We start from the raw sequence: 21805 nt of genomic DNA on the forward strand, positions 1-21805 counted from the left end.
ATTTTATGAGGTCAGGCACTGATGTTGGACAAGATGGCCTGGATCACAGTCTCTGCTCAAATTCATCCCAAAGTTGTTTTATCTGCTTGAGGTCAGATAAGTTCCTCCATCCCAAACTCGCTCATCCATGTCTTTATGGACCTTGCTCTGTGTCATGTTGGAACAGGAGGGGGCGGTCACCCAAACTGTTCCCAAAAAGTTGGGAGTACGAAATTGTCAAAAATGTCTTGGTATGCTGACGCCTTAAGAGTTCCCTTCACTGGAACTAAGGGGCCAAGCTCAATCCCTGAAAAATAACCCCACACCATAACCCCCCCCCCCCCCCCACCAAATGATTTGGACCAGTGCACAAAGTTCCATAAAGACATGGATGAGCGAGTTTGAGGTGGAGGAATCCTGACCTTAACCCGATAGACCTTTAGCCCGATAGACCTTTGGAATGAACTAGAGCTGAGACTGCCAGGCCTTCTCGCCCCAACATCAGAGCTTGACCTCTGGAAGAATGGTCAAACATTCCTATAGACACACTCCTAAACCTTGTAGACAGCCTTCCCAAAAGAGTTAAAGCTGTTATAGCTCAATATTGGAAGGGTGGGCCAACTCAATATTGAGCCCAATGCACTAAGACGCCGATGCCATTAAAGTTCATGTGCATGTAAAGGCAGGCGCCCACAATACTTTTAACAATATAGTGTACTTAAAGAGTAAAAATTAGGATGGTGCTAAAAAAAAATTAGAGGAACTAGTGGGCCATTGGCGTAACATTATTGCCACGGTAAGTCATGACATGACTATATTTTGTTGCAGACGTGTTAAAATGACTGGCTAATTCTCTACCAACATACAAGAAAGACATGGAAGTTTTTCGTCAATTCGAAAAAAAAAATTGACTTGGAATGTTGTATCAATTGGTTACATTTGAGAGGTGACACGATATTAAACAATTTCAGACATCAGCAGTGGAACCTTAACAGCGAACATGAATAGTTGGTCTTTTTTTTCTCTTTTTTTTTTTTTTGCAGAATCACATTTGACTACAAAACTTGGCCATCAAACCAATAATACGGAAACAGCGGTGTGCTTCAAGAAATTTCAGACTAAGTAGTAGGCTACTTTCAAGGAGAATCTTGGGGGTTTCCAAGATGCTGTTAGACTTTTACTAGTCAAGCAGTCTCAAGTTTTTTTGCTTTTTTTTGTAATATCGAAAAGGACTCACTGAGCCAAGCCTGGAAAAACAGACTTAAGTTTGTGTTTTTTGGAAGAAAGTCTTGCCACGAAAAATGGCTGCTTATTTGCATGTATGGACATCATACACCCTTACGCACTCTTGGCAGCTGACGTAGCAGCACCAGTGGAAGATGCAGTGACATTTTTCTTTCCTTTTCTCAGTCCTCGTGTTGTGTCCTCGTCCGCAGCACAACAGGTCGCACCCGTCAATTCCGTGAGAGCTCACGTTGCATATCCTATCTCGAGTTCCGAACGATCCGGTCTCTGGGTTGGGTTCGCAAAAGTTGGGCGAGCTCTCGTAGTAGATGAGGTCCCTCTCTGTAGGCGGCTTGAAAAAAGTATATTTCGGTCTTAGAGTTTCGACCCAACCGCGAGACTCTCTGTGCTTCTCCACCACCATTTCGGAAGCGCTGTCGTACTTGTCCTTCAGATAGTCGCCGATCATTCTAAAGTCTGGCTGCGACCACCAGCACGTCTTCACCTCGCAGCTTCCAGAGAGTCCGTGGCATTTACATTTCAGGTGTCTGTGGTCCATGATAGACTATGGGAAACAGAAAAGAACAAACTAATGTATAACCTTGAGCTTTGCCAGTAAAAAAAAAAAGCATCAACAACATTTGGTTACAGTGTATCGAAAAAGCCAAAACTTTTTAATGATCTTATTAATAGGAATAAGGGCCCATTGTTGGTATCACTGGAAGGAATAGAGCCCCATCGTTGGTATCAGTGGGAGGAACAGTACCCCACCATTGGTGTCTATAGAAGGAATAGTGCCCCATCATTGGTGTCAGTGGGAAGAATAGTGTCCCAACATTGGTGTCAGTATGAGGAATAGTATCCCATTATTGGTGTCAATGGAACGAATAGTACCTCATCATTGATGTCAATGGAAGGAATAGTGCCCCGTCATTGGTGTCAGTGGGTAGAATAGTGTCCCATCGTTGGTGTCAATGGAAGAAATAGTATCCCATCATTGGCGTGAGTAGGAGAAATAGAACCCCATTATTTGTGTCAATGGAAGGAATAGTGCCCCATCATTGGAATCAATGGAAGGAATAGTGTACCATCGTTGGTGTAAGTGGGGGGAATAATGCTCCATCATTGTTATCAGTGTGAGGAATAGTACTCTATCATTGGTGTCAGTGGGAGGAATAGGGCTTCATTATTGATGTCAGTTGGAGGAATAGTGCCCCATAATTGGTGTCAGTGGGAGGAATAGTGCCTCATCATTGGTATCACTGGGAGGAATAGTGCCCCATCATTGGTATCAGTGTGAGGAATAGTACTCCATCATTGGTGTCAGTGGGGGGGATAGTACCCCATCATTGGTATCAGTGGGAGGAACAGTACCCCACCATTGGTGTCTATAGAAGGAATAGTGCCCCATCATTGGTGTCAGTGGGAAGAATAGTGCCCCAACATTGGTGTCAGTATGAGGAATAGTATCCCATTATTAGTGTCAATGGAATAGTACCTCATCATTGATGTCAATGGAAGGAATAGTGCCCCATCATTGGAATCAATGGAAGGAATAGTGTACCATCGTTGGTGTAAGTGGGGGGAATAATGCTCCATCATTGTTATCAGTGTGAGGAATAGTACTCTATCATTGGTGTCAGTGGGAGGAATAGGGCTTCATTATTGATGTCAGTTGGAGGAATACTGCCCCATAATTGGTGTCAGTGGGAGGAATAGTGCCCCATCATTGGTATCAGTGTGAGGAATAGTACTCCATCATTGGTGTCAGTGGGGGGGGGATAGTACCCCATCATTGGTATCAGTGGGAGGAACAGTACCCCACCATTGGTGTCTATAGAAGGAATAGTGCCCCATCATTGGTGTCAGTATGAGGAATAGTATCCCATTATTGGTGTCAATGGAAGGAATAGTATCCCACCATTGGTGTCTATAGAAGGAATAGTGCCCCAACATTGGTGTCAGTATGAGGAATAGTATCCCATTATTAGTGTCAATGGAATAGTACCTCATCATTGATGTCAATGGAAGGAATAGAGCCCCATCATTGGTGTCAGTGGGTAAAATAGTGTCCCATCGTTGTTGTCAATGGAAGAAATAGTATCCCATCATTGGTGTGAGTAGGAGAAATAGAAATATACTGATTATACATGCGGCACCTGTGTTATTTATACATATATTTAACGTTTCCACGGGTCCCTCTGTGTATGTGTTTGATTTTTTTATCATTAAGTCTATATCCTCCACCTCTAAATTTTTTATTTTATTTTTGCTCTTTTTCTTGCACGGGATTTAATCATTTTTCATCTTGGATAAAATGGAATATTTTCATTTCACTTTCTAGGGCCTATTGGTCCATTTTTTCACTTATCTCACTTATTTCATACAGACATACACACCTGTATAAGGTGGTGTATGCCTGCAGCATCTTTTACATCATTTCTATTTTCACTAAGAGTTACATTTTGGTTAAAAAAAAAATATTTTTGCTTTCTTTTGAGTTTTCTTGAGTATTGCCACTGCTTGGCAGCACATGCTAAGATCTAATTGCAAGTGCGATTCAGCTGTATGTAATTGCCTTCAATCTTTCAATCATGTGATATGCCTTGCCTCTTTTTATGTTTTATGCTTTATATTTGATATTTGCTTGAAAGATGGTTAGCTATGAGTAAGCACTGATTACGGTGCGAAACGCGTCAACATTTTCCTGTACCCTGTTATTCTTTTGCTGTGGATTTTTTGATTTTGTTTTGATGTGACCCACGTTGTTTTAATTAAAGATGGGATTTCAAGTCTTTTTCCAGTGTGCGGCTATCCAGAGTTTTGTCCTGCTTGTTTGCTCAGTGTGTGTGTAATGGTCAGCACCTGGGGCTCATCAATAGGAGACAGAGCTTCAGTCCTCGAGGATTACTTTGGAGCGGTGGTTCATCCTTTCTATCCCAACATTGGCGTGAGTAGGAGAAATAGAACCCCATCATTGGAATCAATGGAAGGAATAGTGTCCCATCATTGGTGTAAGTGGGGGGGGGGGGGGAATAATGCCCCATCATTGTTATCAGTGTGAAGAATAGTACTCTATCATTGATGTCAGTTGGAGGAATAGTGCCCCATAATTGGTATCAGTGGGAGGAATAGTACCCCATCATTGGTATCAGTGGGAGGAATAGTGCCCCATCATTGGTATCAGTGGGAGGAATAGTGCCCCATCATTGGTTTTAGTGTGCTTAATATTGCCCCATCATTGGTGTCAGTGGGAGGAATAGTGCCCCATCATTGGTATCAGTGGGAGGAATAGTGCCCCGTCATTGGTATCAGTGTAAGGAATAGTACTCCATCATTGGTGTCAGTGTGAGGAATAGTGCCCCATCATTGGTATCAGTGGGAGGAATAGTGCCCCATCATTGGTTTTAGTGTGCTTAATATTGCCCCATCATTGGTGTCAGTGGGAGGAATAGTGCCCCATCATTGGTATCAGTGGGAGGAATAGTGCCCCATAATTGGTATCAGTGGGAGGAATAGTACCCCATCATTGGCATCAGTGGGAGGAATAGTGCCCCATCATTGGTATCAGTGGGAGGAATAGTGCCCCATCATTGGTATCAGTGTAAGGAATAGTACTCCATCATTGGTGTCAGTGTGAGGAATAGTGCCCCATCATTGGTATCAGTGGGAGGAATAGCACCCCATCATTGGTTTTAGTGTGCTTAATATTGCCCCATCATTGGTGTCAGTGGGAGGAATAGTACCCCATCATTTGTGTTAGTGAGGGGAATAGTGCCCCATCATTTGTGTTAGTGAGGGGAATAGTGCCCCATCATTTGTGTCAGTGGGAGGAATAGTACCCCATCATTTGTGTCAGTGAGAGGAATAGTGCCCCTTTGTTGGTGTCAGTGGGAGGAATATTATAACTAAAGGCAAAACTTTACTTTTAGTTTTGAATAGTCTGGAGAGGGATTAGAAAGTCTGTCAGGTTTTTATGGCTGTCTATGCCCCCTATTTGTTCTATGCACCATTATCATTGAATATAAAAAGTGAAAGAATAACCTGAATTTCGGATTGTCCCCAGAAAAGAAATAGAGGGGAAATCTTCTTGTGGGGATGATAGACCAATTGTAACCATGGATCCCTCACTTTGAAGGGATTTCCTCTCACTTCCTGTCTTGGCTATGAGACAGGAAGTGAATGGAAATCTCCCCAATGAGACACAGACAAGTGGGAGGGTTATAAACAGTTGGCAAAAAAAACCTGAAACAGTTTATAACCCTCCCGCTTGTCTCCACCCAGTGTCACTGCTGCTGCCCAGGGCAGAGTGGCTGTGGTTGGGAGGCAGAGCGGGCTCAGTGAGAAAATCCACCATTTATCACCCCCTCGCTATACAGTGACCGAGGGAGAGTAATGCACCCAGTTTTCTCCTTTCTCACTCCTGGCTGTGCTGTGAGCTGTGTTATTTGCTCGCCCCTGGTCCCCCCCCCCCCTTCCTTCTCATGGCGGTGAGAAACCAATCAGAGAGCAGGAGAGCTTCTAACCAATCAGAGGCGGGGAGAGGGCTTGCTATGCAGGCATTGAGGATTCTGGGAAATGCAGTCCTACAGCAACACTGCCTAATACAAGTCATTGGGTATTGGACTTCTCTTCCCACAATCCCCTGTATATATAGAGGAAGAAGGACCAGAACTTTGATTGGGGGACCAGTGCTGGGAAGGGAACAGTGCAAAACAGAGGGGTCTGTGCACTGTGTGAGTCGAGAGACTGAACTATAAGGGGTCATTACGACCTTGGACTAGAGCTGGGAGACCTGTCTTTCCATTTGAGTTCACAGCCAGGGAGGACCTGATCTCGAGGAGCCGATCACAAGGACTGAGACTGCTGGGGCGATTGACCGCCAAGCATGTGGAACCAGACCTGTCGCATGCCCAGACTGGTGAGAGGTGCTACAGATTTTAACCCTCTTCCCACCCACAGTTACTGCTTTCTGAGACTGCCCCCTGTTTAACAGCCCATCGGCCACTCCTTATGTAGGTCTTCAAGAGACAGTTGCATGTGCACCACTGACAAAAGGGCCCCAACGAAAGCCAACCAACACTGATATTCAGGCACCAAATACTTCCCAGTCATCTCCGGGCGTACCCCTTTGCCAGTAACGCACACACCCACCCACTATTGGGGCTGTATGTATAGAGTGCGCTCAAGAAAACTTTTTGGGTAGCTATTGCTGAAAGTTAAGTTGCTTGTGGTCTGTTTCTGGTGCGCTAGTATAGAGTGATAGAATATTAATGCTTCAGATACACAGGTTTGAATAACCAGGTGTGTTGGTGGGGACCGAGTGGGTTAAAGAGTTGTAGCAACAAACAGGGGGCCCGTCATACTAATCGGCTCCTGCGGTGGTAGCGCTACACCTTCATGATTGAAAGAACTGAAATCCAATAAATCCAATAAGTGAAAGGGACAGGCCAGGGACAGTCAGGCTAACCTCTTTCCTGCACAGGTGCTTTTTTTTCTCTAGCGTGGGGGTCTCCAAACTTTCTAAGCAAAGGGCCAGGTTACTGTCGTTCAGGCTTTAGGGGGGGCAAACTATGCCCAGTGAGAGTAGAAATGGCATCAGTGCCCCATCATTTTTTTAAATGAGAGAAATAGTGACCCATTGTTGATATCAATGAGGAGAGTACTACTCTCATTGATGGTGTCAGTAGCAGTAGGGGGAATGGTGCCCCATCATTGGTGTCAGTTGGTAGAATATTGCCCCAAGGGCCAGATAATGGTAAGCAAAGGGCCACATCAGGCCCCCGGGCTGCAGTTTGGAGACCACTGCTCTAGTGTATTGAGATGAGTGCTCATCTGGTCTACTTTAAGGATGACAACAATATATTAATTATATTATTATACTAAGTGTTATATGTTTTATATTATATATTATTATACTATTATAATTATATTATACATTATAATACAATATAACAATGCCGAGGACTAAACAACTTACCGTTCTCCCGGCCTCGTTGTTGTGCCTGTTCATGGCGGATCGGGCATCCGGTCTGTTCTCGCGGGCGTCGGCGAACTCCCGAGACACCATGCTGCCGAAATCCATGTCTTCGCTGCAGCCCCCCCACTTCCAGCCTTCCCCGGGGGGCCCTTGTGATGGTTGTCGCAGCCGCAGAGGTGGCCGAGCCCTCCGCGCAGGCCCGGGTTACGGCGAACGCCACTCCGGCCGAGGCGATGGCGTGAACGAAGGCCGACTCCCTGGTGGCTGCGGAGATACAAAATGATAAGGGTTAGATTCTTGGGCAACCATTTCCGTGAAAGTTACATGCTTATGGGTGCGCCCGGTCTGGAACTGTGAAACCTCCGCTAATGACTGTGCTCGGTATCATTATTAGATTACGTAATCGTCGCGCTCATTACCATACATTAAACCATCACAATCTACACATTTGCATCATGCGACATGATGACTGATTGTATATCACTTAAAGTGGATTTAATATCAGATATAGTCTTTCCTTTTAGAGACTGCCTGACAATCTGCTTTTCTCTCCAGAAGGATGGAGCCATCTTTGATCAGGCATCATCCAGGGTCACTATCTACTTCCTGGACACAAGATACACAATCATATAAATCTTGGTGGCTGTGCAGTTCATGGTTCTTCTGACTTGCTACAAAGTTACAATCATAGGTGTGCACCCCCAAAGCTCAATCACATTCATGTATGTATACAGTTTAAATGTGGGGTTGCCATTGAGACCCCTGCGACCCCTGAAGCTGCACCAGTGGCTACCCTCCCAGACACATCTGGCACACCCTGTGCGCCCGCCTATGGTTACAATGTTGCAGTCTAATCCAGGATTTTTTTCTCACAGAATAGGTGCAGGAACTCCTCCCTTCTGAGACACCCCTTGACTCCGCCCCCTACCCACCTCCGAGCACCATTCCTTGGTTCCACCCCCTACCCACCTTCCCAGGGGGGAGATTATTGCTATGTTGGGGGATTGGGGGTGGGGAATTCATGCTGGAAGAGGGGGAATTTGGAGGGGGGGGGGGCTGATCTGTGCTTGGAGGGGAAATTCAATTTGTGGGGGGAAGGGAATTTATGCTGGAAGAGGGGGATTTGGGAGGGGGGGGGATTTATGCTAGTAGGGCGGATTGGGGGGTATTTGTGTGTGGGGAGGGGGGATATTGCTACGTTGGAGTGAATGAGGGAGGGGAATTTTATGCTGGAGGGGGGGGAATTTGGAGTGTGGGGGGAGGATTTGTGCTTGGGGGAATTACATTTGCGGGGAGGTAATTGCTAGGTTGGGTGAGGGGAATTTATGCTGGGGGGATTGGGGGGGTTGTGCTAGTAGGGATGATGGGGGTGGGGTATTTGTGCGTGGAATGGGAATTTATGCTGGAAAGGGGAATTTGGAGTGTGAGGGGAGGATTTGTGCTTGGTGGGGAAATTACATTTGTGGAGGGGGGGGGGGGGGTTATTGCTAGGTTGGGGGAGCGGAATAGGGGAATTTATGCTGGAAGAGGGGGGTTTGGGGGATGATGGGAGGGGGGTATTTGTGTGTGGGGTAATTGTGTATGGAATGGGAATTTATGCTGGAATGGGGATTTGGAGTGTGTGGCGGGGGGATTATTGCTAGGTTGGGGAATTGGGGGAAGGGTAATTGATGCTAGAAGAGAGGGATATTTGGAGTGGGGGAGGGGGGATTTGTGCTAGTAGGGATTCTTAAGTTGTATTTGTGTAGGGGGATTATTGCTGGGTTGGGGGAGGGGAATTTATGCTGGAAAAGGAGGATTTGGAGGGGGGGGGGGTATTTGTGCTAGTAGGGATGATTGGGGGGTTATTGGTGTGTGTGTATGGGGGGATTATTGCTGCGTTGGGGGATGGGAATTTATGCTGGAAGGGGGAATTTGAAGTGTGGGGGAGAATTGTGCTTGGGGGATTAAATTTGTGGGGGGGGGATTATTGCTAGGTTGGGGGATATGGGGAAGGGGGGGAATTTATGCTGGAAGGGGGAATTTGGGGGGGGGGATTTGTGCTAGTAGGGATTCTTGGGTTGTATTTGTGTGGGGGGGATTATTTCTCCATTGGGGGAGGGGTATCTATGCTAGAAGAGGGGGATTTGGAGTGGGGGAGGGGGGGGGTTGTGCTTGGAGGGGACATTTGAGTTTTTTTCGCTAGAAGGGAATGGGGTGGGTGGGGTAAAGATTTGTGCTGGGAGGGGTGATTTCAGCAGGGGGAGCATCTTTGTACTGGGAGGAGGGGTGATTTTTGCTTAGGGGAAAAGCATGCAGAATGGTGCTCCTTTTTGTTTGGGGGGGGGGGTATTTGCTGACAGACAATTTGCCATGTCCGCCCTGGGCTCTAGGTGACCTTGTCCCGGCACTGGCGGTCAATCTTCTTCAGAGCTGCACTGCAAGATGGAGGGAGTTCTGGTTGGTGGAAGCCTTGTTGCCCCGCCCCAACTGACCCAATAGGGCCTGGGCCAGTACAGCAGGGCTGCCTATACCCCCCCGGATCATGTCAGTGTCGATACTTTTACAATGTAATATCTGGGTTTGCAAATATTGGATTTATATCTTTTGTAGCTCTTGAGGTACAATGAAAGCTTCCATTCCGCCCCCCCAAGGAGTTCAAAAATAGCCCTTAGATAATTGTGCTAAATATATACAGCATACCCTGACGTGACCCCATATCATCGTTACCCCCCCCCCCCGACAAATCCACCGGGGCGGCTGCCGCTAATGAACTTATCAGACCGGAATCCCTTGCCAGGAATCTCAAACCCCCTTTTCACGGTGGCGGGGAGAAAGCTCTGACAGCCGGTGTGACGGTATGCCGAGGAGGAGGAGGACAGATCGGAACTTGCAGGCCATCAAAGGGAGACGATGCTCATGTTTTACCCCCCCCCCCCTCCTGCCCTGCGCCCAGGCCCTCCGGCACAGAAAGGGTGTGTGCCGCATTTCGGCTGCAGCCAAGTAGAACATAACTGTGTAATACACTTAATCCCGGGCACAGATCCACCGATAACAACTGCTGGAAAGAAGAAGAAGAAAAAACGCCAACTCTCGAAAAGGCATGCGGCCAATGGGCTTAGGGTGAAATGGGCTAAAGGGGAACTCCGGGGGGGTGGGCAAAGTCATCAACTGTAATTGTGTCCGATGGGCAGAGTGGGGGGGGGGTATCTTTTTTTATCAAACTCCATCTGTGTCAGATCCTCCGGTTGCGTAACTCTGTGTTTTGGGAACACCTAATCCAGCGCTTCCAATTCTGTAACTCCACCCATGGAAGTCTCTAGGCGGCCTAATTATAATTTCCCCCTCCCCCCCCCCCCCCTTGCTGCAGCCTAACCATGCACCCCTCTGATCCTTCCGACAAGTGGACCCTTCCATTTTGCTGTAGGTCCTTAAACATACCTGCCAACATTTTAAGATGGGAATGAGGGACACCTACTAGCAAATGTATGCAGGCATAGGACACGCCCCCTGTCACACCCCCTTAAAGGAGAATTAACCCAAAAAAAAAAAAAAGGTTAATTAAATCCACAAGGGCTTTTTTTTTTTTTACCACTGCTATTCCTTTATATCGGCTTTTTAAAATTTACAAATGCAGACATATAGAAATCGGATGAAAGGTTTAGCGCTGGGAAACACTTTTTTTGAAAGATAAAAAGTGCATTTTATATACAACTATGAGGATCAGACCAAAATGAGGGACAAATCAGGGACAGTCCCTTCGAAATCAGGGACAGTTGGGAGCTATGCTTCAAAACGAGGAGCTGCAGTCTGCTCACTTGATTTGTAATAAAAACATCGTTTGCCATTCTGAAGCTTCCCTCCAACCACTTTTGCGTATTATTTTATATATACTGGGATTCGGTGCTTGCCAAATATGCTGCAGAAATCTCCTTCCGCTGAGTCTGGCTGCAGCCATTTTAACTGTGGGCAGCTGAAGCTGCTGCCTGTTCACTTCCTGGATTTACAGCTCTGCAGCTCTCATTGGCCCTCTTATGACTCAACCCCCCCCCCCCCCCTCCCTTCGTGCAGGGACGGTGCTAGGTCTACAAAAGATCTGGGCAGGGCTGGTGCAAATATTTTCGACACCCTAGACGAAACCTAATTTTTCCGCCCCCATTGGCTCCACCCCTGACTCCTCCACCTTTGCCCTGCCCATGTGACAGGAGGCAGTGCTATACAGGAAAAATTGGCTCTGCTTCCTCTAGCGCTAGGGCTCCAGTGCTGTGATGCGCTTCTAATTACACCACCAGTCGGACGGAGCAGCTGAATGGGACTGAGTTAGATACATGCTGAAGCCTGCAGAGCATACAGACATGGAGGAAAATCAGCAGCCAGGCGCCCCCTAGGCAGCAGTGCGCCCTAGGCAGCTGCCTAGTTTGCCTAGTGGTAGCACCGGCCCTGGATCTGGGGCTAGAGCCCATAGCAGCGAATTAAAGGATGTCATACGCTTGGGTGGGCATACACATGTATGATCTGGGAGAAGAAAGATGGCGATTTCTGTCGTTGGAGCGCGCCGTAGTCTGGCTCTGTCCACCTGGCTGATCTCCTACTGCTTCATCCATCTGCTGTGCGTGGACTTTGCGGTGGCCGAGAAGGAGGGGAAGGCGCAAATCGTGTATCGGGGTAAGGGCGGCCTTCCCTCCTTCTCGGCCACCATGAAGTCCATGCACAGCAGATGGACGAAGCAGTAGGAGATCAGCCAGGAGGACAGAGCCAGCACGCTCGTGGGGAGGGGCGGGGGGGTTGTTTGCCGCCCCTCCCCCCCAAAAAAATAGAGCGCCAGCCACCACCTCCTCCCACACCATAATCCCACCTCCACCAAATGATTTTGACCAGTGAGCGAAGCAAGGTCCATAAAGACATGGAGGAGCGAGTTTGGGGTAGAGGAACTCCTGTCCTCAACCCGATAGAACACCTTGGGGATGAATTCCTCCTCGTGGTCATTGGGAAGAATTTCCAACCACAAAATCCGTCTGATTTTTTCCGACGGATTTTGTCCGAAACTGGTGTTGCATACACACGGTCGGACAAAGTTAATCATTCGGAACGCAATGCCGTTCGATCGCTGCGACGGGACTACGTTCAGGCTAGTAGCCAATAGCTTTGGTCTCGTGATTTGATCTGAGCATGCGTGGCACTTTGATCCGATCGGAATTCTCTACAAACGATCAGACAGAGTCCGATCGGATCACGTTGTCGGAAAAATTTTATATCCAGCTCTCAAACTTTGTTGGTCGGACATTCTGATGGAAAAAGTGCGATGGAGCCTACACACACGGTCGGATTATCCGACAACGCGGTCCGATCGGACATTTTCCGTCGGAATTTCCCACCGTGTGTACAAGGGCTAACAGATAGCTAAAAAGATGAAAGGTGTCAGTGGGGGACTTATTTGAGAGGCAGAAATTGCTCAAGGAACCCCTGGTAACCTCGGGAGGAACCCCATTTTTCCATGGATCCCTGGTTGAGAAACCCTGACTTGAAACCTATCTTGGAGGGTACAACTAGCAAACCAAATTCCTTGGCTCGCCCCTAAATTCAGAGATGAATCAGCAGTGGGCACTGGGCGCGTACCACGCACATCCACAGACAGACACTCCAGCGGGTGTGTGTAGTACGCTCCATGCTTCCGCTCCCCATTGACGATCCTCCACACTTGCGGGCGACTTCTGACTGTCAAAATGACAGCCGGGAGCTGCTATGTGTATACAGGTGCTGTAGAAACTGCTGCTGTCAAAAAAAAAAAAGGAAACATCTGACACATTGTTTATAAATAATGATCAGAACAAGATAGAGAAGAAACATTTGTATCCATTATGTTTCATTCACCTGTAGATCAAGGGGATGAACTTCCATCAGCATAGGATGTCAGTTAAAGCAACCGGTTATGTTAAAAAAAAAACAAAAAAAAAAAAAAAACTCTCCTTTATTAACCCTTACTTTACCCCAATTGGCCTTAATTAAAGGGGAACCAAACTCTGCCAATCAAAATTAACTATTTTTTTTAATCCTGATTGCGTCTAGCTTTAGTAAATAAATAGGAAAGTATATTATATTTGCTTGTTTTAATCTTTTGGTTTTATATTTCTTCACTCGCTTCCTGCTTTCTGGCCTAGGTCAAAATGATTTAAAGTTTTGTTTATAATGGGTTTATAATCTATGGATTGCATAAAGAATAAAATCTTGAAATTTGTAATAAATATTACAAAAAAAAAAAAACTATTAATGTAGTTAACATAATTATTATTACTGTAACATAATTATTTTTTAACACTGATCAAAGTATAAAAAAAGTGATTTTTTTTTGTAGTTTTGTTATATTTTTAGTCTATAGATTACGTTAAAAAAATTGAATTTTGCAATTAATATTGCAAAACAATATCACCAATTAACGTAATTATTATTATAGTAACATAATTAGTTTTTTAACGCTGTTCAAAGTAGGAAAAGTTATTTTTTTTACTTTTGTTATGTTTTTGAATTGCATAAAAAATAAAATCTTGAAATTTGTAATAAATATTACAAAAAAAAAAAATCTATTAATGTAGTTAACATAATTATTATTACTGTAACATAATTATTTTTTAACACTGATCAAAGTATAAAAAAAGTGTTTTTTTTTGTAGTTTTGTTATATTTTTAGTCTATAGATTACGTTAAAAAATTGAATTTTGCAATTAATATTGCAAAACAATATCACCAATTAACGTAATTATTATTATAGTAACATAATTAGTTTTTTTAACGCTGTTCAAAGTAGGAAAAGTTATTTTTTTTTACTTTTGTTATGTTTTTGAATTGCATAAAAAATAAAATCTTGAAATTTGTAATAAATATTACAAAAAAAAAATCTATTAATGTAGTTACCATAATTATTATTACTGTAACATAATTATTTTTTAAAACTGATCAAAGTATAAAAAAAGTGATTTTTTTTGTAGTTTTGTTATATTTTTAGTCTATAGATTACGTTAAAAAATTGAATTTTGCAATTAATATTGCAAAACAATATCACCAATTAACGTAATTATTATTACAGTAACATAATTTGTTTTTTAACGTTGATCAAAGTAGAAAAAATATATTTTTTTGTTTTGTTATGTTGTTGGAGTGCATAAAAAATAAAATCTTGCAGTTTGCAATAAATATTGCAAAACAATATCATCAATCAACCTAATTAAAATAATTATTATAACAGTAACATAATTATTTTTTAACGCTGATCAAAGTAGGAAAAGTTATTTTTTTTTAGTTTTGTTATGTTTTTGAATTGCATAAAAAATAAAATCTTGCAATTTGCAATAAATATTGAAAAACAATATTATCAATTAATCAAATTAGAGTATTTATTATTACAGTAACATAATTATTTTTTTAACGCTGATCAAAGTAGGAAAAGTTATTTTTTTTAGTTTTGTAATGTTTTTGAATTGCATAAAAAATAAAATCTTGCAATTTGCAATAAATATTGAAAAACAATATTATCAATTAATCAAATTAGAGTATTTATTATTACAGTAACATAATTATTTTTTTAACGCTGATCAAAGTAGGAAAAGTTATTTTTTTTTAGTTTTGTTATGTTTTTGAATTGCATAAAAAATAAAATCTTGCAATTTGCAATAAATATTGAAAAACAATATTATCAATTAATCAAATTAGAGTATTTATTATTACAGTAACATAATTATTTTTTTAACGCTGATCAAAGTAGGAAAAGTTATTTTTTTTAGTTTTGTAATGTTTTTGAATTGCATAAAAAATAAAATCTTGCAATTTGCAATAAATATTGAAAAACAATATTATCAATTAATCAAAGTAGAGTATTTATTATTACAGTAACATAATTATTTTTTTAACGCTGATCAAAGTAGGAAAAGTAAATTTTTTTTAGTTTTCTTATGTTTTTGGAGTGCATAAAAAATAAAATCTTGCCATTTGCAATAAATATTGCAAAATAATAACACAAATTAATATAATTAAGGTAATTATTAGTACAGTAACATAATATTTTTTTAATGCTGTTCAAAGTAGGAAAAGTGCATTTTTTTTGTTTTGTTATGTTTTTGAATTGTGTAAAAAGTAAAATCTTACAATTTCAATAAATATTGCAAAACAATATCATCAATTAATCTAATTAAAGTAATTATTATTACAGTAACATAATTATTTTTTTAACGCTGATCAAAGTAGAAAAAGTTATTTTTTTTAGTTTTGTTATGTTTTTGAATTGCATAAAAAATAAAATCTTGCAATTTGCAATAAATATTGAAAAACAATATTATCAATTAATCAAATTAGAGTATTTATTATTACAGTAACATAATTATTTTTTTAACGCTGATCAAAGTAGGAAAAGTTATTTTTTTTTAGTTTTGTTATGTTTTTGAATTGCATAAAAAATAAAATCTTGCAATTGCAATAAATATTGAAAAACAATATTATCAATTAATCAAATTAGAGTATTTATTATTACAGCAACATAATTATTTTTTTAACGCTGATCAAAGTAGGAAAAGTTATTTTTTTTTAGTTTTGTTATGTTTTTGAATTGCATAAAAAATAAAATCTTGCAATTTGCAATAAATATTGAAAAACAATATTATCAATTAATCAAATTAGAGTATTTATTATTACAGTAACATAATTATTTTTTTAACGCTGATCAAAGTAGGAAAAGTTATTTTTTTTAGTTTTGTAATGTTTTTGAATTGCATAAAAAATAAAATCTTGCAATTTGCAATAAATATTGAAAAACAATATTATCAATTAATCAAAGTAGAGTATTTATTATTACAGTAACATAATTATTTTTTTAACGCTGATCAAAGTAGGAAAAGTAAATTTTTTTTAGTTTTCTTATGTTTTTGGAGTGCATAAAAAATAAAATCTTGCCATTTGCAATAAATATTGCAAAATAATAACACAAATTAATATAATTAAGGTAATTATTAGTACAGTAACATAATATTTTTTTAATGCTGTTCAAAGTAGGAAAAGTGCATTTTTTTTGTTTTGTTATGTTTTTGAATTGTGTAAAAAGTAAAATCTTACAATTTCAATAAATATTGCAAAACAATATCATCAATTAATCTAATTAAAGTAATTATTATTACAGTAACATAATTATTTTTTTAACGCTGATCAAAGTAGGAAGGGTGCATTTTTTGAAGTTTTGTTATGTTTTTGAATTGCGTAAAAAATAAAATCTTACAATTTTCAATAGATATTACAAATCAATATCATCAATTAACCAAATTAAAGTAATTATTATTACAATAATGTAATTATTTTTTTAACGCTGATCAAAGTAGGAAAAGTGCATTTTTATTAGTTTTTGAATTGCATAAAAAATAAAATCTTACCATTTTCAAGAAATATTGCAAAATAATATCACCAAAAGAAAGGTGTGTTTGCCCTAAATAAATAGATATATGTCTGTTAGTTTTGAACTTGTTTGCACTCGCTAGCCCCACACAACCCACGGCGCTGGGTTTTACTTTATTAATCTTAATTATCTTTAAAAATAAAAATAAAAAGCTATTTATGAATAAACAGAAAAATTGCTCTACCCGTGCAGGTGTGAGAGCTGAACTGGTTGAACATACAAATTTGGTAACAATTTAAAAAATTACACAACACAAATTGAGTTGGGAATTCTTTTTTTTTTTTTTTTTTTTTTTTAAATAGGTTGCATGGCATCCTGTCCTGAAACATTCTAAATTAAAAATCCAGGTGGGAGAGCTGAACTGGTTGAAGATCTGAATTTTGTAATAATTTAAAAAATTAATTTTGTAACAATTTTAAAAATTACACAACACAAATTGAGTTGGGAATTCTTTTTTTTTTTTTTTTTTTTTTTATAGGTTGCATGACATCCTGTCCTGAAACATCCTAAATTAAAAATCCAGGTGTGAGAGCTGAACTGGTTGAACATGTGAATTTTGTAATAATTAAAAAAATTAATTTTGTAATAATTAAAAAAAATAATTGTGTAATAATTAAAAAAATGAAATTTGTAATAATTTAAAGAATGAATTTTGTAATAATTTAAAAAATGTATTTTGTAATAAAATAAAAAAAATTATTTTGTAATAATTAAAAAAAATTATTTTGTAATAATTTAAAAAATTGACACGACACAAATTGAGTTGGGAATTCTTTTTCTTTTTTAATAGGTTGCATGGCATCCTGTCCTGAAACATCCTAAATAAAAAATCCAGGTGGGAGAGCTGAACTGGTTGAACATGCGAATTTTGTAATAATTTAAAAAATGAATTTTGTAATAATTAAAAAAATTACACAACACAAATTGAGTTGGGAATTATTTTCTTTTTTTTTTTTAATAGGTTGCATGGCATCCTGTCCTGAAACATCCTAAAATAAAAATCCAGGTGGGAGAGCTGAACTGGTTGAACATCCGAATTTTGTAATAATTAAAAAAATAAATTTTGTAATAATTTCAAAAATGAATTTTGTAATAATTTCAAAAATGACACGACACAAATTGAGTTGGGAATTCTTTTTTTTTTTAAGGGTGCATGGCATCCTGTCCTGAAACATCCTAAATGGAAAATCCAGGTGTGAGAGATGAACTGGTTGAACATCCGAATTTTGTAATAATTAAAAAAATTTGAATGAATAATTAAATTAATTTTTTAACAATTTAAAAAATGACATGACACAAATTGAGTTGGGCATTCGTTTTCTTTTTTTTAATAGGTTGCATGGCATCCTGTCCTGAAACATCCTAAATTAAAAATCCAGGTGTGAGAGCTGAACTGGTTGAACATGCAAATTTTGTAATAATTAAAAAAATTAATTTTGTAACAATTTAAAAAATTACATGACACAAATTCAGTTGGGAATTATTATTATTTTTTAATAGGTTGCATGGCATCCTGTCGTGAAACATCCTAAATTAAAAATCCAGGTGTGAGAGCTGAACTGGTTGAACATTCTAATTTTGTAATAATTTAGAAAATGAATTTTGTAATAATTTAGAAAATTAATTTTGTAATAATTTAAAAAATTACTCTACACAAATTGAGTTTTGAATTCCTTTTTTTTTTTAATAGGTTGCATGGCATCCTGTCGTGAAACATCCCAAATAAAAAATCCAGGTGCGAGAGCTGAACTGGTTGAACATGCGAATTTTGTAATAATTAAAAAAATTAATTTTGTAACAATTTAAAAAATGAAATTTGTAATAATTTAAAAAATGAAATTTGTAATAATTTAAAAAATTAATTTTGTAATAATTTAAAAAATGAAATTTGTAATAATTAAAAAAATGAATTTTGTAATCATTTAAAAAATGACGCGACACAAATTGAGTTGGGAATTATTTTTTTTTTTTTATAATAGGTTACATGGCATCCTGTCCTGAAACATCCCAAATTAAAAATCCAGGTGTGAGAGCTGAACTGGTTGAACATCCAAATTTTGTAATAATTAAAAAAATGAATTTTGTAACAATTTAATGTGATTGTAGCCGTATTAGTTCAATTGTGACAGAGAAAATTGAGTACTGTCCGTGATACTTTTTTTATTTGCACTAACATACAATTTTTCAGGACAAGCTTTCGGGGTATGTCCCCTTCTTCAAGGTCCAAGAATACTGCTTGGACCTTGAAGAAGGGGACATACCCCGAAAGCTTGTCCTGAAAAATTGTATGTTAGTGCAAATAAAAAAAGTATCACGGACAGTACTCAATTTTCTCTGTAACAATTTAAAAAATTACACGACACAAATTGAGTTGGGAATTCTTTTTTTTTTTTTTCTTTTTAATAGATTGCATGGCATCCTGTCCTGAAACATCCTAAATTAAAAATCCAGGTGTGAGAGCTGAACTGGTTGAACATCCGAATTTTATAATAATTAAATAAAATAATTTTGTAATAATTAAAAAATTTTATTTTGTAATAACTAAAAAAAATTAAATTTGTAATAATTAAAAAAATTAAATTTGTAATAATTAAAAAAATTTAATTTGTAATAATTAAAAAAATTAATTTTGTAATCATTTAAAAAAAATGACACGACACAAATTGAGTTGGGAATTATTATTATTTTTTTAATAGGTTGCATTTACTTTTTTTTGTTAGAACTTTATTAATCTTAATTATCTTTAAAAATAAAAATAAAAAGCTATTTATGAATGAACAGACTCATAGTTGAAACAGAAAAATTGCTCTGGTCCATGGGGGGGGGGGTTGGGGGGTTTAGTGCAGGTGTGAGGACTGAACTGGTTGAACATATGAATTTTGTAACAATTTAAAAAATTACACAACACAAATTGAGTTGGGAATTATTATTTTTTTTTTAATAGGTTGCATGGCATCCTGTCCTGAAACATCCTAAATTAAAAATCCAGGTGTGAGAGCTGAACTGGTTGAACATGTGAATTTTGTAATAATGAAAAAAATGAATTTTGTAATAATTAAAAAATGAATTTTGTAATAATTAAAAAAATTACACAACACAAATTGAGTTGAGAATTCTTTTTCTTTTTTTTTTTTAATAGGTTGCATGGCATCCTGTCCTGAAACATCATAAATTAAAAATCCAGGTGTGAGAGCTGAACTGGTTGAACATGTGAATTTTGTAATAATGAAAAAAATGAATTTTGTAATAATTAAAAAATGAATTTTGTAATAAGTAAAAAAAATGACACGACACAAATTGAGTTGGGAATTTTTTTTTTTTAATAGTTTGCATGGCATCCTGTCCTGAAACATCCTAAAATAAAAATCCAGGTGGGAGAGCTGATCTGGTTGAACATCCGAATTTTGTAATAATTAAAATTTTTTATTTTGTAATAATTTAGAAAATTAATTTTGTAATAATTTAAAAAAATTACACGACATAAATTGAATTGGGATTTTTTTTTAATAGGTTGTATGGCATCCTGTCCTGAAACATCCTAAACTTAAAATCCAGGTGTGAGAGCTGAACTGGTTGAACATAAGAATTTTGTAATAATTAAAAAAATGAAATTTGTAATAATTAAAAAAAAAATGACACGACACAAATTGAGTTGGGAATTATTAATTTTTTTTATAGGTTGCATTTACTTTTTTTTTGTCAGAACTTTATTAATCTTAATTATCTTTAAAAATAAAAATAAAAAGCTATTTATGAATGAACAGCCTCATAGCTGAAACAGAAAAATTGCTCTGGTCCATGGGGGGGGGGGGGGGGGGGGTTGGGGGGTAGTGCAGGTGTGAGGGCTGAACTGGTTGAACATACGAATTTTGTAACAATTTAAAAAACTACACAACACAAATTGAGTTGGGAATTCTTTTTTATTTTATTTTTTTTAATAGGTTGCATGGCATCCTGTCCTGAAACATCCTAAATTAAAAATCCAGATGGGAGAGCTGAACTGGTTGAACATGTGAATTTTGTAATAATGAAAAAAATGAATTTGTAATAATGAAAAAAATGAATTTTGTAATAATTAAAAAAATGAATTTTGTAAGAATTAAAAAAATTACACAACACAAATTGAGTTGGGAATTCTTTTTTTTTTTTTTTTTTAATAGGTTGCATGGCATCCTGTCCTGAAACATCCTAAATTAAAAATCCAGGTGGGAGAGCTGAACTGGTTGAACATGTGAATTTTGTAATAATGAAAAAAATGAATTTGTAATAATGAAAAAAATGAATTTGTAATAATGAAAAAAATGAATTTTGTAATAATTAAAAAAATGAATTTTGTAATAATTAAAAAAATTACACAACACAAATTGAGTTGGGAATTCTTTTTCTTTTTTTTTTTAATAGGTTGCATGGCATCCTGTCCTGAAACATCCTAAATGTAAAATCCAGGTATGAGAGCTGAACTGGTTGAACATTCGAATTTTGTATTAAATTAAAAAAATGAATTTTATAATAATTTAAAAAATTAATTTAGTAATAATTTAAAAAATGAAATTTTTAATAATGTAAAAAATTAATTTTGAAGTAATTTAAAAAATGACACGACACAAATTGAGTTGGGAATTCTTTTTTTTTTTTTTTTTTTTTTTTTTTTAATAGGTTGCATGGCATCCTGTCCTGAAACATCCTAAATTAAAAATCCAGGTGTGAGGGCTGAACTGGTTGAACATCCTAATTTTGTAATAATTTAAAAAATGAATTTTGTAATAATTAAAAAAATTGAATTTGTAATAATTTAAAAAATGTAATTTGTAATAATTTAAAAAATGAATTGTGTAATAATTTAAAAAATGACACGACATAAATTGAATTGGGAATTCTTTTTTTTTTTTCTTTTTTTTAATAGGTTGCATGGCATCCTGTCCTGAAACATCCTAAATTAAAAATCCAATAATGCTGAACATTTTAATAAACGCAAAAAAAAAAAAAAATCCAATAACTCAAGGAGAGGTTTAGGGGGGTACAAGGGGTTTGAAAAAAAACGAGGACAAGTGAAAATTGGGAGGAAAAAAAAAAAATTTGGTGACAATGGGGCCGGCCGAGCCCACCTGAGGATGGAATGCGCGGCTGTATTGGAGTGGTCTGATCGCAAGTGACAATCCTCGTCCCCGGTAAAGCAAAATGGTTCTTATTACCTGCTGGGTCATAGAATCTCC

General features: G+C 37.9%; 1 protein-coding gene across 1 annotated transcript in view; it reads right to left on the minus strand.

Moving 5' to 3' along the window:
• Positions 1-329: 329 nt before the first annotated feature.
• WNT3A (Wnt family member 3A) overlaps positions 330-21805 on the minus strand; it is a 174556-nt gene continuing 153080 nt past the window's right edge. The window contains 4 exon segments of the mRNA XM_077490602.1: positions 330-1768; positions 7184-7329; positions 7332-7361; positions 7364-7447. Of these exon segments, the coding sequence (XP_077346728.1) occupies positions 1289-1768; positions 7184-7329; positions 7332-7361; positions 7364-7447 (740 nt within the window). The 3' untranslated portion in view covers positions 330-1288.

The sequence above is a fragment of the Lithobates pipiens genome, unplaced genomic scaffold (genome assembly GCF_037356315.1).
Source record: "Lithobates pipiens isolate NorthernLeopardFrog02 unplaced genomic scaffold, aLitPip1_a1.2 Scaffold_19, whole genome shotgun sequence".
NCBI classification, from domain to species: Eukaryota; Metazoa; Chordata; class Amphibia; order Anura; family Ranidae; genus Lithobates; species Lithobates pipiens.